General features: G+C 45.9%; 1 protein-coding gene across 3 annotated transcripts in view; it reads left to right on the top strand.

Annotated features, from left to right (window-relative positions):
• The window catches only part of Trio (trio Rho guanine nucleotide exchange factor), a 287,480-nt gene that overhangs the window by 254,120 nt on the left and 15,297 nt on the right, over positions 1 to 18,063 (top strand). For 2 of the 3 annotated variants that reach the window (XM_055619033.1, XM_055619031.1), the window contains exons 40-48: positions 512 to 615; positions 5,675 to 5,744; positions 7,587 to 7,676; positions 9,095 to 9,187; positions 10,064 to 10,114; positions 10,319 to 10,396; positions 11,243 to 11,434; positions 14,164 to 14,341; positions 15,411 to 16,219. In XM_055619033.1, the coding sequence (XP_055475008.1) occupies positions 512 to 615; positions 5,675 to 5,744; positions 7,587 to 7,676; positions 9,095 to 9,187; positions 10,064 to 10,114; positions 10,319 to 10,396; positions 11,243 to 11,434; positions 14,164 to 14,341; positions 15,411 to 16,219 (1,665 nt within the window). The remainder of the gene's footprint in view (positions 1 to 511; positions 616 to 5,674; positions 5,745 to 7,586; positions 7,677 to 9,094; positions 9,188 to 10,063; positions 10,115 to 10,318; positions 10,397 to 11,242; positions 11,435 to 14,163; positions 14,342 to 15,410; positions 16,220 to 18,063) is intronic. The other variant, XM_055619034.1, reaches the window with a different exon arrangement.

Below are 18,063 nucleotides of genomic sequence, written 5' to 3'. Positions count from 1 at the left end.
ATTGCTTGCTTTCTGAAACCATTTATATGTTTTAAGCTATTTAAGTTCCTTAGAAGAATTTTGTTATTTATAAATGCTTCGTGGTTCAAGGAGAGGCAATTTTACAGCAGTGAATATAACAATATATTTGAAGCAGTAGCTAAGGACATTTCACATGCAGGGTTTTGTGTTGTTTGTGGTTTTTTGTTGTTGTGCTGTTTTGTTTTAGATTTATTTTTTTATTATGTAGACAATGTCCTGTCTGCATGTAGACCTGCATGCCAGAAGAGGGCACCAGATCTCATTATAGATGGGTGTGAGCCACTGTGTGATTGCAGGGAATTGAACTCATGACCTGGAAGAACAGCCAGTGCTCTTAACCTTTGAGCCATTTTGGTTTGTTCTTAAAGAAGAAAGAGAGAGACATACAGAGAGAATGTGTGTGTGTCTGTGTACATGCTTGTGTGTGGTGTGTCTAGTACATGATACAGGTATTTCATGTGCGAGCTCATCTGCCCACATTGCTTTGTAGGGCTACATGGCACTTATGAAAGAAGACGGTGTTCCCGACGACATGAAGGGAAAAGACAAGATTGTGTTCGGCAATATCCATCAGATTTATGACTGGCACAGAGAGTACGTAAGATGCCCGTTATGCATGATGCTGTATCAGGCCTGGCCAGGGCTAAAGGAAGTGTTTAGACTCATTTTGTTCTGTAACCTGGGTGGCTTCATGGAAGGAGTTCAGGCTGAGAACAAAGTGCTATACTGTTGTAGCATTTTATGGCATGGAAAAGATTCATATGTTTTTCACACCAGTCTATGCCAAGATGCCAGGTCTTTGATGGAGGCGCTCTACTTGGGGTCATGATCTGCCACTTTGAGCCATTTTCTTCTCCTCTGTATTAATTAGCTCTGTATTGTTGAACCAAAATACCCAGCATGCCCAACTGTGGGAGGGAAAATCAGCTTTGGCTCATGGTTTCAGAGGGTTTGGTCAGAAGGCACTGTGAGATTTGGACAAGACATGGTGGCAGTAGAATATGGCTGAAGAGTCTTCACTTCATATTAGACAAGAATTAGAGAATGAGAGGGGAAGGGGCCAGGATAATAGGCCCCGAAGAACCCATCCCAGTGACTCACTTCTTACAGAAGGTCCCTGTCTTCTATAGTCTCCACTATCCCCAAATAGTGCCACCAGCCGGAGACCTAACTGAAAAGACAAGCTGTGAGGACATTTTGTATCCAGAAAGACCACAAGCCCCACAGGCCCAGGGTCACCTCATTCAATCCAAGTTGAGGAGTTCTCAGATTCTCTTCTAGACTGGGTGAACTCTTTCTCAGAAAAGTAACCAGAAAGTTTCATACTTGTAACACACAAGGCCAGGGTTCACATCCCATTCCTGAAGGAGGAACAAGAGACAGCAAGAAAGAAATATGACAAAGCAAAATGGGACACTTTAAGTCCTGTAGATCCATGTAGAGCACCAGCACACCACGGTGTGGCCTTCCCATTTGCAGCCCACGGAGCAGCTCTCTTGGGCTGACTTCCTGTCACTGCAGGTTTTCTTGGTAGAGGTCCTGATTTCTGAAATCTCCAAAATCCCAGGCTCTTTCTTAAAACTTGTCATTTCTCTGATTGCTTCCTGCATTTCCCTCTCAGAGTCCTTGTTGGGAATCTGACCCTAATGTCTCTAGCATCCCATTTGGAATCTCAGCTAAAGCCCCACTAACCAGTAATTCTTGTGTTCTTCTAGCCAGGGTCTGCTGCCAACTTGAGCTTTGTTCTGCCCGCTCGGAGCATGGCTGCAGTACTGTCAATATTCTTGGTTAGCTGATCCAAGGAAAATAGTTTTCTAGGTGTGAGCAAAGCACCCCAGCAGCTCTTTTTAAAAAAGAAAGGTCTTGCAAATGAGTTAACCCTCTCATTCCCTTGAGCCAAACATAGCTCTTGCCTGGCTAATTCTTGAGATGCCTTAAGGGCCTCTTTCCATATTGCCCAAGTACAGAAAGGTTTTCTAGTGAGTTTCTCTTTAATGACCCTATCTATACCTTAAACATGTTTTTAAATCTTTCTGCTCTTTTTGTTTCCCATTCACATAATAAACCTGCCTAAGAGCAGCCCACATTAACTGTGCCACAGCCTTACTGCCTCACTGTCTTGAGAGTTTCTCTACCAAATTTATTAGTTCATTACTTTTGCATCCAGCCTTGGGCTGGTGGCGGAGCTCAGAGGTAGAGTGCAAGTCTCTGGGTTAAATCCCCAGCACCATAGAAACAAAGCAAATTCACCCTCATCAAGGTGTCATGAGCCATTGTTGTTGTCAGAATGCAATGGGAATGGCTTGTAGCCCAATTCCCCATAGAGTCCTTGCGCCATCAGACACCTCATGAATGCATCCTTGCCTGTCCACATTGTTCCTCTGATTCGCTCTAGACATGTGCACTGTGCTTTGTGTGTAGCATTCTGGGGCTTCTATAGCCCACCATCTCCAGACGTTTCCAAATTCTGCCTACAAACCAGTTCCAAACACCTAAGAGCTACATGATGAGGCTTACTCACAGGAGCAGCCCGGGTCCTTTGGGTACCAACTTTGAATACCTTCCATATACAAGGCTTGAAAGATTTGTTTTGGCTCATGGTTTCAGAGGGTTTACTCTGGGAGCAGAAGTAGAAGATGCTTTTAGTGCTAGTGCTGCCTGTCACAAAATCCAAGTGTACCCTTCTAGGAACTTCCTTTCAGGTGTGGCAGGGATCTTGACTTAGGCTTCAGTAAACAACCCTAAGATGTGCTGATAATATAATAGGTCAAAGGGTCAAAGGGATTATTGCTGTATAGAGGTCCCAAAGAGATTAGGGTGTATTTTTTTATGGTTAACATAACTCAGCTCACCTGTAAGATCTTCTCTGAGAGATACAGGATTATAGATGAGAAAGGATCGCTTCCAGCCCTTGGGCTAAGGTGAAGTATACGTGGAAGGGCTGCAGATAGTCCTTCAGATGACGTTAAACTCACCTTTACACAGTTTCTCACCTGTTTGACCCACTAGGTAGATTTATTGGATTGATTTTTTTTTTCATTTTTCCATGCTTTGAGAATTTCATACATGTATATAATCTTTTGATCATATCTACCCCTCTCTTGTAACTTCTCTCAGCCCACCCCCACATCCTCCTCCCAATTCATATCCTCTCTTTTGTTCTCACCAAGTCAAGTTGGTACTGCCCATATGTGCGTGGGTGGAGGACCATCCACAGGAGCATTGGAAACCTGGGAGATGCCACCCCCCCCCCCCCAAAAAAAATTAGCTCTCCCTACCCCCAGCAGCCACCAGCTCTCAGCTAGCCTTGTTTGTGATCTGTCTCAGGAAAGAGAATGTTGTCTCCATGTAAGCATGCCTCACTGTGGTTTTTGCTAGTTATGCTAAAATTCTTGTGTCTGAGCCAGCAAGAAATATAAACCAGACCCCAGGAAATGAAAGGTTCTTTTCCCCCATCTGGCCCCTTGGCTTTCCCTGTTTTTCTGCCCTGCCTCAAATCCACGATCACTTGTCCCCACACACTCAGAACGACATTGTGGCAGCAGGAGTGTGTAGTTTAGGGGATTCTTCACTGTTTTAAATAGAACGTAGAGAGCAAGAAGTCCCAAGGGTCTCCAGCTACGGCCTAGCTCCGAAGGCTCCAATGACCTCCCAAAGAGCATGGCCCAGCTGGGCAGCAGGCATTCAGAGCAGAGCCTGTCCGCCAGGGCATCTCATAGTCTTACTCTCACTGAGCCTCCATTCTTTACCCCATCACACACACAGCAGTATCTTCATACCCAGTGACTGGGTTAATATCACCACAGCATTCAGCAGCGTCTTCATACAGTGAAACTGTTTCTAATTAGAACTCTTTGAGTCCAAGTAACAGTTTAGAATTCACTTGCCTAACTCAGTATTAATGGAAACACAGACAGGGTAGCCCAGGAAAATAAAATTTGTCTTGCTCATGCCTATCCTACTCAGGAGATGAGTGGGAGCCGGGGTATAGGAGCTTGCCTTGGCCTGACAGAACTTGACCCAGCCCTCTGTTTATGGTTTGAAAACTCTTAGTTGTCTCCGGCTGCTTCACACTGGCCACTGAAAAGCTGGGGGGGTGTGAATGTTCAGTGGGTAAAGTCCATGCTACACAGAGTGAACTGGAACTCGGATCTCCAGGCCCATGTAAATGTTGGGTGGGCACAGAAACCTGCCTCTAATACCAGCATGAAAGAAGTGGAGACAGGAGTGAGCTGGGTAGCAAGACTAGCCAAATCAATGAACTTTGGGTTCAAATGAGAAACCTTGCCTCAATAATCAAGGTGTGGCAGGGTCAAAATAGATACCTATCATCCACTTTGGGTCTTCACACACATGTGCGTAACATAGACTTGCATCCACACACACATGCAGCCATCATTTGTAAACACACATCACACATTTATACCCACACAAAAGCTGAGGCACAGACCTGCCTAGTTATTAGGTCCGAATACTCTTAGTTGCTGCTGCTTCTGCCACTACCAGCAGACACGTCTATGCCCTTTATACCTTGAAATATCACACAGGTGTGGGAAGGTATGACAGTTGGGCAATTCAGTGTATCCTGCTTTTATCTCTCAGAGGGGAGTATAAAACATAAAACCTCTGGACTCTTGAAAAGTTCTTCATCTGCACAATCTTGGTAGCATCTAATTCACTAGAAGTCATAGATAAATGATTGGGCAGCTTTAAACATAGTTCAACACATACCTCTACAGGTGTAGTACAGCCAGCTCAGGTAGGGGTACTTGGGGGAGTGAGACGGCTCAGCGGGCAAGGGCGATGCCACCAAGCCTGAAGACTGGAGTTCAGTCCTCCATATGTACACTGCTGCACATGAGCAGGCACACACAAACACGTGAAAAACAAATGTAAAAAAAAAAGGCGAAGATATTTGGTACTTAGATTTCAGCTTCTCCCAAAGCTGGTTCTTAAAGCTGTGACAGGGAGAGGAAAAGTAATGAGTGCCTGACATGTCCTTTGAAATTGGATTCAGAGATGCTATACTCTGCGTGTTTGTGGAGCCAGGGAGACATTAAAACCCCAAATACTACAAAGCTCAGCACAACTTGCTAAATAAAAACATATAGGTGATAGGTAAGCACATATCGTAGAGAAGGTCAGAACAGTGGGGCCACAGCCATGCTGGCACTATCCTTTGATACTGTATGAAGATAAACTTTCTAACTACAACTTGATTCCAGCAGTATTAGAGTAAATTTCATAAAGCTGGCACAAGTGAACTCATTCTGTGTCTGTCACCCAGTTTGAGCCTCCTAACCATCATAGGATAGACTTGAAATTCACAGATAAGGCCGATTCTCAGAAATGAAAAGGACCTACTGCTTTGGAACATTTGTTTTCACTCAGTATCTGGCCAGGTGTTAGCGTATGTGTCCTTGAAAGAAACTGAGACAAAAATATTAATTGTCCAAAGGAGTCAAGGGGAAGTTGCTTCCCTGACTTGGCTTTTTACACTCTGTTTTTACACGGTGTCCTAACCAAGTCTTTTCTGCCTGGCTTATCCTTGTGAGTACGAACTGTAGTCTTCCCAGCAGCCCGGCCCTGAACAGACTGAATCTACAATTAAGAAGTCCACTTGGAAAGAGTTCTGATATTCCGCTGTCTCCAGCTTTTTTTTAGGAGAGTTGGAGAAGTGCCTTGAAGATCCGGAAAAACTAGGATCCCTTTTTGTAAAACACGTGAGTACAGGCACATTATTTATATTCTGTTATGTCATTGGCATGTTTAGTGGCTTGAAGACGAGGCCTCTTGACATTATTTATAGGATTGCCTGCTGTCAGTCATTTCTGGTTTTAATCCCCTATGGCTTGTCTGCCTCTGAGTACCTGCTTTCCCAGTCCTGGCCCTGTCTGGCTACTTGGATTACAGCAATCCAAGTAGGACAGAGGGCCCCGAGCCAGATAGGCTTGCTTGACACATTAACTTTGCAGGTGTCTAAAAGCAAGTATTTGGTAAATATGTAACTGCTCATGCTGGCAGTGGGCTTGTTATAATAGCCAAATATATGTGTATGTCTAAAATAAGTGATACATATTCAAGTTGTTTTAAGGGGAAAAAAAATCATGATTTTCAAAAATAATGAGGATCTTTATTTTGCATATCTTTATTACTGGGCTTAATAGAATTTTCTGTTAATAAAATCTCAATAGAATAGATTTTCATATCTGCTTTTGCACTCAACATATTATTTATTGTTGTTGTTATTGTAAACCACACAAAACATCCATCTTCACACAGGTAAGAAATGAAGATGAATAAATATCTTATATATCCTTTTCAAGTAATTGTACACAGTTCATCTTTGTCATATACCAACATTTGGTAAAGGTCAATTTCTGGGCTGTGACAACACAGGATCTAAAAAGGCTGTGGTTATACCCTTCCTCCTTTATTTATCTGTCTGGCCTTTCGAGCTAGTTGTTCCAGGCACAGTGTTGAGAATCATGAACCAGGCAGTTGGAAGCTGGTTGCTGACTTGGCAGGTCCTTTCAGGTGTCGATAGCTCATCACACATCATCCCAGTCAGACTTTTAGCATCATCACTGGTCTTTCAGGAGAGTGTCTAAGTATTGTCAAGCTAAGGCACATATTTTCCAGAATTTTTTTTTCTTTCTCTCGTCTTAAACTTTGGATTTTCACTATTCATCTGCACTGCCAGCTGTATGTCTAGCCTTGAGATGACAGGCTTACTTCATCTGTGCTCAAGAAAATTTCTACCAGATTCGGAATAAAAATAATTAGAGCATGTGCCCATCATTCTGTCAGGTTCAGTTGTGGCTCATAACAAAAGCTGAATGCACATCAGTCACAAGTGTTTTTCCTTGAGGCAGTTGGGAATAACCAGAAGAGTTAAGTAGACTTCTGTCCTAATACAAAAGTGCTGAAAGGAATGCTGTGCTGAGTGACTTTTATTACTTAATCAGTGGCATTCAGAAGTGAAGTTGGCATTTTCCATGGCAGATTTGCAGTGGTGACAAATACTTGCTGTGATGTCAGCAATTTCCCCCACTGTGGACCCATGCTGCATTGGCACAGATGTCAACACTACAAAGGGGCAGTGGTATCTTAGTAGAATGTTGAAAATTATTTTTAACCTAAAGGAATTACAGATAAGCCCCAGGGACCCTGAGGGATCTACATACATAGCTTCAAGAGCCATTGAATTAAGGGATGGCTTGTTGTCCCTATTTTCCCTCCCGTGGGATTTGAGATTAAAGATTTGCCAAAAGCAGACTGGTCACAGGGACTGCTGGCAGCCTTGGAGGGACGGAAGCATGTTCTTGTGCTGCCACTGGTGTTGCTGGTACAGTAAAGTGACCCACTTTACTGAAGGACCCACTCTGTACCAGGAATGAGAACAGAGGCTTGTCTCAGGGCCACAGAGCCAGGGCAGCCTATTGCCCTGAGTCTGGATTGAGTTCCCTGGATTGAGCATCACTATATCATGGTCCCTTTTCTGCCTGTGATTGTCTACCTGAACTGTCAGTGGTTTAACCATCTGTTTACCTTTTTATTCCTAGGAGAGAAGGTTGCACATGTACATAGTTTATTGTCAAAATAAACCAAAGTCTGAGCATATTGTCTCTGAGTACATTGACACGTTTTTTGAGGTAAGACTTGAACAGGTAATGTCTGAATTTACTTCATAGTGATTACTAAAAAGGAATCTTCAGGGAACTGGCCATAGAGATTAGGGTCCTGAAGCTTCTTTTATAGTCTATAAATCAGAGAAATAGGTGGAGTCATCTATAGACACAGCTCCTGCTATTCAGAAGACTGGGGAGGTTAAAAATAAACAGTTTGAGCAGTGTGTTGTAGCTCATTCCTGGGAACCCTGCTGTGGGGTAGAAAGATCACAAGTTTAAGGCTCACTTGAGTTACACAGCAAAATAAAGTTCACCCTGGGTAACTTAATGAAACTCTATCTCAAGATAAAATAAATGAATTAAAGAAATATATAATGGCTGAAGACAGAGCTCGATGGTAGAGCACTTCCTGCCACGCCTAAGGCTTTCCATTTAGTCCCCTGTAATGGGTAGGAAATGGATCTAGATTTTTGTTTTGGTTGTGGTGGTGGTGTGTGCCTGGTGCCAGTGGAAGCCAGAAGAGAACATCAGATTACCTGGAACTGGAGTTATGGCAGTTGGGTAGTGTCTTAGTTAGGGTTTTATTGCTGTGAAGAGACCCTATGACCATAGCAACTCTTATAAAGGCAAACATCTAATTGAGGCTGGCTTATAGTTCCAAGGTTTAGTCTGTTGTCACCATAGTGGAAAGTACGGTCATGTGCAGGCAGGATGGTGCTGGAGAAAAAGCTGGATCTGCAGGCAGCCAGGAGGAGACTATGTTCCACACTGGCGGAGCTTGAGTCTATGTATTAGACATCAAGGCCTGCAACAGTAACACACTTCCAGCAAGGCCACACTCACTCCAACACACCTCCTAATAGTGCCTCTCCCTATGGGCCAAGCATTCAAATACGTGAGTCTTTAGGGGCCGCACTACTCAAACCACCACAGGCAGTTATGGAGTTGGGCAGTTGGGCCAGTTGAGCCCCCAGTGGGTTTTCTTAAAGAACAGCCAGCACTCTTAACCACTGAGCCATCTCTCCAGTCCTGGGGGAGAGATGGTTTTTATTGTTGTAAATTTACAAAGAGTTGTTGATTACAAACTGAGGCACTCGTGATCTAGACTTCTTGCTTATAATGACATATGTGCTTGTGTGAATAAAGAAAGCAACTGGGGGGAAAGTCTTTATGATCTAAGATCCAAAGGCCAGCCTGTGCTACATACCTTTTTCCCCGGAGGTAGGCAGAAAGAAGCCTTGAAATAAATAGACTTCTCTGAAGACCCACTCAGGATTCAAACCAGATGTTTAAATCCTGAGAGATGGGAAGCTTCGTTGCCTTTGTTTTTCATTACCTTATCAACAGGTCTGTCAGAGGTAATTATAAGGGGTAAACTGTTGCCTTTTAACAGACAGCACCTGAGTTCACTTGTTCTGTTTCCCCCTTAACATCCCCTCCAGGACTTGAAGCAGCGCCTTGGCCACAGGCTGCAGCTCACGGATCTGTTGATCAAACCCGTGCAGAGAATCATGAAGTACCAGCTGCTCCTGAAGGTGAGGGCTGTGGTGGGGGAGGGCAGGGTCAGCAGTCATGCCCTGAAGGGGCGGGACATTCTTCACCTTCCTCACCTCCACAGGCGTGCGAGGAGGTTTTCTTGCCTCCTTAAGAAGCTGCCTTATTTCTGGTAAATGTTTAAATGTTTCATGGTCGTTCTTTACATCAGTAGATCCCTTTGCACTGGTTTTCACTATTTCATTCCTCTTAAGTTCTGAATCAGAGGGTCAGTGAAAAAAAACTCAGGTCTCCTGGAATAGCAGCCAGTACTTTTAACCCCTGAGCCATCTCTACAGACTGTTATCAGCCTTATTTCTTAATCTTGGATTTTTTTAAAGAGTTTTTTATTATTATTATTTTATCTGTGTGTATGAGTGTTTTGCCTACATGCATGCCTGTGTACCACATGTGTGCCTGGCACCCATGGGAGACCAGAAGAGGGTGTGGGAACCCCTGGAACCACAATTACAGTTGTCAGTCCCCATGTGGGTCCTCTTCAAGAGCAGCCCATTTTTAACTGCTAAGCCATTTTTTCAGCTCCTCTTACATTTTTGATAAAACTAAAGTTTGAATCCACATCCATCTGTTTCTGTTGATCTAGCAATAGCTAGGAGTTGTTTTAAGTTAAGCACAAGCAGAGCATCAAGTGAAACATAGAACCTGGGCATGAAGGAGGCCACAGCTAGTCTTGGGATGGATGGGGAATGGAGGATGGCTTCGCCATCAGGACGCCTTTGTGCTATAGTTCTGAGAGGAATGAGTGAGAATGTGGAATGAATGCTCTGAACCAAGTGTCTGTTGCGAGAATGGCAGCCAAGAGCCAGCTGCCACTGTCAGCACTTTCACCACCATCCCTCTCTTCATTTCACTCACAGGACTTCCTCAAGTACTCAAAAAAAGCCAGCCTGGACACATCAGAATTAGAGGTACTGTGTGGTCCTGCTGCACTCCTGCAGTCCCCCACCAGCATGGGGTCTGGTCCTAGGAGGGGCTGCCCCCGGGGGTGGGGGTAGGATCGCTGGTGTATCTTACGCCCCCTCTACTCTGGAGCCTGTGGAGGTGCAGTGGAGGGTTAGCCCTGAGTTCCCTGGAGGAGCATGACCTTTGGCCCTTCTCTCTCCCACCCGCAGAAAGCCGTAGAAGTCATGTGCATAGTGCCGAAGCGGTGCAACGACATGATGAACGTGGGGCGGCTGCAAGGATTTGACGTAATGCGATTGTTCTTTGAGCGGCTCCTCTGCCTCCCGTTCTTTCCTTTGGCCTGGATTGTTTTCCTTCATGCCTAGAAAGCTGATCATTCTCATTTGGGTCTTGTTTTGCTGTCTTGTCTTCTCTCACTCTGCTTCAGTGTGACTGGCTCTCTATCTTTTCTATGCCTTTGATTTGCTTTGGGGAACCTTCTTCTGCCTGAGGCCTTTAGAGGCAAGCAGGGCGGTGCTTTGTCTCTGATAGCCTCTGAGGCATCTCCAGGCATCTAAAGTCCTGAAAGCTAGGCATGAAGGCTCCTGCCCTTCTCTGTTCTCTGGGAGAGTAACTTCAGGACCTGGGTTCTTAAATCTACCCAACTTGTAAAGGTTGCATGCTCCAACTTTTACATACTATTTAGTCTATATGAAAGGGTGAAATCAGACCAGATCTGTTCCTCCAGTTGAGTAAAGAGCTGGGGGATGCTTTAATGTTTCCTGCCACCTGCTTACTGGAGCATTAGGGTTTAATGTCCCAGGTCTATGTTTCTCAGACTGAAGCTCACAGTCTGTACCTGGGGGGCTTCTGCTGATAGGTGGAAGAGAGGAACAGATGCCTTTTGTCAGAACCACCCCCAAAGAATCTTGTTCTTACTCGCTGATTCTGAGGCCGTTGGATACACAGGGTTGGCAAGACATTTAAGTTACAGAATTGTTCTGCTTGGAACTAAGAATTGATTTCAGTAAAAAAATTAGTTGCATAGCTCCTAGAAAGATACATCATTCTGTGGGAGGGAAAACAACAAAACAGATGATTGGTCACTGAGAGTGCAATGTTTTCTTCCCTCCGTTTCTCCCTTCTTTTTTCAGGGTAAAATTGTTGCCCAGGGTAAACTGCTCTTGCAGGACACATTCTTGGTCACAGACCAAGATGCAGGACTTCTGCCTCGATGCAAAGAGAGGCGGGTTTTCCTCTTTGAACAGATCGTCATATTCAGTGAACCACTTGATAAAAAAAAGGGCTTTTCCATGCCAGGATTCCTGTTCAAGAACAGTATCAAGGTAAATACATGTCTGTGAGCTTCATGTGCCAGCAAGTGTTGCTGTCATGCTAACGACTTCTCTGATTATGGTAACATTTTCCAACGCTTGTTTTATTAAATGTTTACAAAACCTTCTAGTACATTGATGAATTTTAAAACTGTCCCCTGTCTCTTTCGATACTCCGGAGCTGCTGTCTTGAATACTGACTGTATTGAATACCAGGGTGACTAGCCATCTGCAGTGTGCAGCGCTGCCCTCAGCAAGGCCATGTAAAACTTAAACTCAGAGCCACAGCTTTAGAGTATTGGCGTAGGGACCAAGGGAAAGGGCCCACTCGCTGTCACATTCTCCATTCAACAGAGAGATCTTGAGCTCTTTCAGACTGTCAGCTTCAGAGATAGGGCAAAGATGCTCTCTGCAGCAGGGTGCCCTCTGGCTGCAGAAAGGTGAACAGATGGAAGCCATTGTGCGTTTATGATTCTTACTCTGTTAAAGGAGAGGAATCAAGGCTGACAGACTAACAGAAGGGAACCCTGAAGGCCCAGCAGACGGTCCCTAGGAGATGCATGCATGCACCCCCTAAGCTCTTGCCATCTGCAGCTGTGCAGGCCTGAATTCAGAAGGGAGTTGTGCTCCCCTCTCTTAGGACATCTTGCATTATCAACACTAGGTCTTCATCAGAGGCCAAGAAACCACTTAGGCCCTTTGAGCCTGAGGTTTCACAGTGTACTGGTGAGACACAGCCCTCTGTCCTGTGAAGTTTGCTGCTTGTGATGTCATAGACTTCGGTGGCTCCTAGTGCCTGAACCAGGACAGGTTGCTGTGTGGGCACAGCCTCCCAGCCAAATGATCTTTTGCTCACAAGGACCTACAAAGGCTTTAGAGCCAGACAGCAACAGAGGAGCCAGTGTGGCCTGAAGCTGAGATGCGAACCCATTGTGTCTCATCCATTGTGTCTCAGGCCAGTGCTCGCCACTACAGTCCCGCCCTCTCTCCCTCCGAAGCCATGCCTGTACACTAACTCAACCCCTGAAAATTCCTGTTCTTCAGACTCACAAGTCAACCCAGCACCTTCAAAGTTCTGTTGGTGCCTTCTGTTGTGTCTGCTGCTTCTGTGAGGTGCTTTTCTGTATTTTAGTCGTGTGTCACACACACATGCATATGCTTTTTGATATTTGAAAGGTTAATGCCTTTTTCAGCACATGTGTTTATTTTCATGTGCACACGCTGTGTGCTGCAGCATGTTAATGAAGGTGAGGGAATTTTCTATCATGGAGTCACTGGGATCTAATTCAGATAATGTGCTTGGGGGCCAGTGCCTACACATGACGGGCCATCCTAATTTGTACTTTTATTTTCATTCTTAATTTTTATTTTTATTTAGAGACAGGGTTTCTCTGTGTAGCCCTGGCTGTCTTGAAACTCACTCTGTAGACCAGGCTGGCTCAGAGATCCGCCTGCCCCTGCCTTCCAAGAGTGCTGGGATTAAAGGCGTGCAGCATCACGCCTGGCGTGTTCTTATTTTTACAGAAGTAAAGAAGGAGTGCTGGCTAGTTTCAGAATAGTTTTAGAAATAGGTAATCCTGGTGAGTTAACAGAGCTGTTAGTCAAGCCATTAAACTCCTGATTATAGCCTGCGCCTGAGGTTTTAAATGGCTTTGAAAAGCTTCCTGGTGCAAACTTAATAGTCTTTATCTGAAATGCAGCAGACAAAAGGACTTGCTGGTTTTAGGCTTTTTTGGTTTGGGGTTTTTTGTTTTGTTTTGTTTTTTTTTTTTTCAATTTAAAGATAGTTACTATATACATAATGACAGCTTAGCAGTGATTCCCAATTGTGTTTATGTGTATGTATAGGTGTGCATGGTGTGTGTAGTTGGGCATACATGCCACATTGCACGTGTGGAGGTCAGACAAAAGCTTTGTGGAATTGGTTCTCTCCTTTACATTTAGGTAGAGTCCAGGGCTGAACGCAGGCTGGCAGGCTTGGGCTACAAGCCCTTTTATCCATGGAAGCCATCTCAGCAACCCCCAGGATGGGACAGGGTTGTAAATAGAGTGCATTTCTGTGTCATGCTCACTCCATACGCCTAGCTTGAAAGCAGTTATATGTCGTCGTAGTTTTCATGAGCCTGTGTCTTCACTGCAGGCCATCACAAGAGAGCCTTACAGTGTTTTAGTGGTTTTAGATTTCAGAACGCTGTGGGCTTGGATGTTCAGTTTAGGAATGATGGAATGTTGTTCTGATGCCTGAGGCTGCCCAGCTAACAGAAATCAGCTAAAAAGTTGGGTGAAATTCACTTCATACTTTAATTTTTATGTAAAATATATATAACACAACATGTCGTTTTTAACCGTTTTGGGGGAGCAGCTCAGCAGTCATAAGTACATTCATGCTGTGATTCTACCCTCACACTGCCCATCTTGCAAAAGGTAAACTCTCCACCCACTAAACGTGGGGTCCCATGTTCCCTCCCAGTAGCCCTTGGCAGTCTCCACACCTTTCTGTCTCTGAGAGCTTGACTGCTTCAGGATACTATGTAAGTGGAGCCTCACATTTATCTTCATGTGTATAGCTTACTCAAGTTGGCAGAAAAGTTTGACCATGTTGTTGCGGTATATCATAGTGTCCTCTCATGTTAGGGCTGCATAGCACTCCAGAGCTAGTCTGCTGGCCATCCTTGAGTTCGTTAAGTCTCAGGATGCTGCCGTATCTTAATTGTTGCAAATAATGATCTGCTGTTTTAAAGGTGAGTTGCCTTTGCCTGGAGGAAAATGTGGAAAATGATCCCTGTAAATTTGCTCTGACATCAAGGACGGGTGATATGGCGGAGACTTTCATTTTGCATTCATCTAGTCCAAGTGTCCGGCAAACATGGATCCATGAAATCAACCAAATTTTAGAAAACCAGCGCAACTTTTTAAATGGTAATGTACCCTCTTCCTAGCTGTGTCTTCTTTCTCTAATGCATGCTTTTCTGTTTTCAGCACTCTCGCCACATATTAATAGTGACAGAAGTTAACATTCATTGTATCTCTTGCAGATCAGGAAGCTGAGGCACAGGGGACTGATAATGTGTCTAGAATGCCACAGGGGTTTGGGGGGTTTGTTTTTGTTTTTTGGCAGGCAGGATTGGAGCCGCCACCCTACTTTTAGTGTGTGCTCCTTGGAATATATTGTTACATTCCACTGTGCATAGATTATATAGTAGAACCCCATCCTAAGAAAACGAAGTTTGAGATGATTGTAAAGATGTGAAAAACTGATCAGAAAGGCTGGAAACACTGGCAAGTGCATTGCACACCCAATTAAAAAGCAAGCCATAGCTGCATGATAGGGAATACCTATAATCTTAGCACCAAGAAGCCAAAGCAAGAGCATTGCAAATTCAAGGCCAATCTGGGTTATATAGCAAGACCCTGCCTATAGACAGACCAAGACTTACCTCCCCTGTGTCTGGGTAGGCTTCTAGAGAAGCTGAGATGCAAACAGTGGTTAGAAGCCCTCTTCCTGCCCCTCCTATCTGAAGTAGTCCCTGTGACTGCCAGCTCTCATTTTAACTTGGTGGATAATGAAGAGTTGGAAAATTCAGTTGGGAGCTAAATGCTTATTGAATCAGTCCTCACTGTGACCTTTTCTGCATATCCACATTCTGTGTCTAAGCCTAGTCCAGGGAGATGGTGCAATGTTCTGTCTCAAGAAAACCCTCTGCAGGACATTCCAAAATCAGGAACAAAGACACTCAGTAGGTGGCATAATTGGCCTGGTAGCAGTCTGCCTGGTAGACCCCGGCTGCTGTCTAGCTCACTCACTGACCTATCATATTGACCCCTGCGGTGGGAATGGGCTCCTATGACCATAAGCATTTGCTCACTGACTATGGTTAGACCTTCGGGGTGTATGTGGGCCTTTTTTCTTTTTTTTTTTTTTTTTTTTCACTCTGAACTTTTCTTGGTACCCTAGCTGACTTTATTCTGTTGAATTGCTTGCTTACAGCCTTGACATCACCCATTGAGTACCAGAGGAACCATAGCGGGGGCGGCGGCAGTGGCAGCGGGGGCAGCAGCGGCGGGGGCGGGGGCAGCGGCGGCAGCGGGGCCTCCAGTGGAGGCAGCAGCAGCCATGGCAGTGGCCCCAGCAGCTGTAGCAGCGGCCCCAGCTCAAGCAGGAGCAGGCCCTCCAGGATCCCACAGCCTGTCAGACACCATCCCCCCATGCTGGTCTCCTCTGCAGCCTCAAGCCAGGCAGAGGCAGACAAGATGTCAGGTATGTCTGCTCCCAGCCCCTCACTGCCTACCCCCAGCAGCAACCTGGCCCTTGAGGCCAGCCTTGGCCAGCCCAGCAGGCTCCCCCTGAGTGGAGACTCCGAAGGTCATGAACGAGAAACAGAGCCCATTCCCAAGATGAAGGTGATGGAGAGCCCCAGGAAAGGCCCTGGGAATGCTTCTGGTACAAGCCAAGATGGAAACAGCAAGGATGCCCGGGGAAACCTGGGCCCATTGCCTCTGGGCAAGACTAGGCCTGGGGCCATCTCGCCGCTGAACTCTCCTCTCTCCACTACGTTCCCTTCTCCTTTTGGCAAGGAGGCCTTTCCTCCCAGCAGCCCCCTGCAGAAGGGGGGCTCCTTCTGGAGCTCCATTCCTGCTTCCCCTGCCAGCCGGCCAAGCTCCTTCACCTTCCCGGGGGACAGTGACTCCCTCCAGCGACAGACACACCGCCACGCAGCCCCCGGCAAGGACACAGACCGCATGAGCACGTGCTCCTCAGCCAGCGAGCAGTCCGTGCAGTCCACTCAGAGCAATGGGGTAAGAGCGCCAGGGAGCCTGCGCCCGTCCACCCCACCGCCTCTGTCCCGCCAGCTCTTCTAAACCTCCGTACTAACTCCAGCTCTCCAGCACTGTGCAGCAGTATTCGCCTTCTCCAGTTCTCCTTGCATTGTCTCAGTAGACACGTCTGTGGCCTCTGTGCGTGCACTCGTGTCTGTGCCCCGTGGGGCTGCCCTGGCCCGCAGCCACCAAGTGAATGCAGCCATCGCTAACCCTTGCGGGACCACGGACAGTGCCTGCTCTCCTCTCTACTAACTTGCTTCTCGCTTTTCCTGTCTCCTTATTAAGAGAAAATGCTCCATTAACCTCCTCAATGCCGCATCTATAAGTCTCTTCAGTTTCTGACCAGCAGAGTATCTTGGGACTTGCTTTTTTAGGCCCTGCCTTCCTCACACTTTTTTTTTTTTTTTCACTTTTTGGAGGGCTCTTTTTTTTCTATTCTCTACTGCTCACAATGAAATGTATAACTTTAAGCTTTTTCTTCATTGCTTAGTTTTGCTTTCATGCCATAAGCTACCTTTGCAGCTTTTTTGAGTCATCTGATGAAAAAAAAATATCCTCAAGAAAACTTCCAACAGCAACTCAAAGCAAAATAAAATGACATAGGGGGCAGGAATCTCCCCAGTGGGAAAGCTTCCTCCACCCCAAGTCTCCTGGAGAGACACTGGCCCAGGCACTTGACACCCGGCTTCTCCAGAGATGACTGGGAAAAGCGCCTCCAGAGGGAATGCCGGGGGCAATTCCAGGGCCTCTGCAGTGGGGCTCCGGCTCGTTTTATGGTCACTTGCATTGTGTTCTCAGGCTGAAGGGCGCGTCTGCTGGGTTTCCCCCACTCTGGCCTCCTCACTGTCCTCCGACTGTTTGCTACAGGGCAGATGACCTGGCCCGTAACACTCCTGAAGGCATGCGTGAGTGCACAGAACTGTTCTAATGAGTGTATGTTTGATTGCTTTATAAATTTTTAAATACATTTCCCTAAAAGGGTCTGTGTCTCTCATTGTATATATATTTCTATATATAATCTAGCTTTTGCATGTATCTTTTCTCTGGACTCCTCTTAATCCCTCATTTGGACTCTTGTATCCTATCTTCTTTTTCATTAGGTATTTTGATTAACTCAGCCATCATCTTTATTTGTGGAAGAAATTAAGAAGTGGGTCTTGATGCATTTATTGCACCTGAGTGAACCATGAAGTGGTTAAGCCAGTGTCCCACAGTGGACATACCACATGTCCTTGCTATGGACTTGTCCTACAGAGCAAGGGAGCTTCCAGCTAGACTGGAAACTCTGGGTGGGCCGACAGCCCACTGACAAGTCATAGCCTTAGCCATCTGCTCAGTCACGCAGCCTGTTGTTGGCACCGTGACCTGTACAGAACGGGCCTGCTGACATCCCCTATACCCCCTAACCTTGGACACATTCCTAGTGAGCAGAGAGGAGCTTTCCGGTCTGTGTCTCCAAGCAAGTAACTGCTCTCACAGGAGCCAGACCCTCACCTCTTGGCACCCCTTCAAAGACATGGATAGACCCATAGCTCCACCCTGAGGGAGTCGTGGTCCATCGCATGCCAGAAGTGGGTATTGCCCTGGGGAGTGGCCTTTGAGTTCTGCCTCTTACTGCTGCTTTTGTGGAAGGCATCTTGGAAAAGGAAATTGACAGGCTGAGTTTTCATCAGAATGCCTCACATCAGAATGGGGTTGTGAAACGCCCTCTGTCCCTCTTCCTGGCTCTGGCTAAAGGGGCCATTGGAGCTCTTAGTTGCTGGCATGTCAGCAGGGCCTCCTCTCCTGTGACTACCTCTGTGGAACTGTCTGGGTCTATA

The sequence above is a fragment of the Psammomys obesus genome, unplaced genomic scaffold (assembly GCF_907164565.1).
Source record: "Psammomys obesus unplaced genomic scaffold, mPsaObe1.curated_primary_1811, whole genome shotgun sequence".
NCBI lineage: Eukaryota > Metazoa > Chordata > Mammalia > Rodentia > Muridae > Psammomys > Psammomys obesus.
This window is presented reverse-complemented; position numbering and strand designations above follow the sequence as displayed.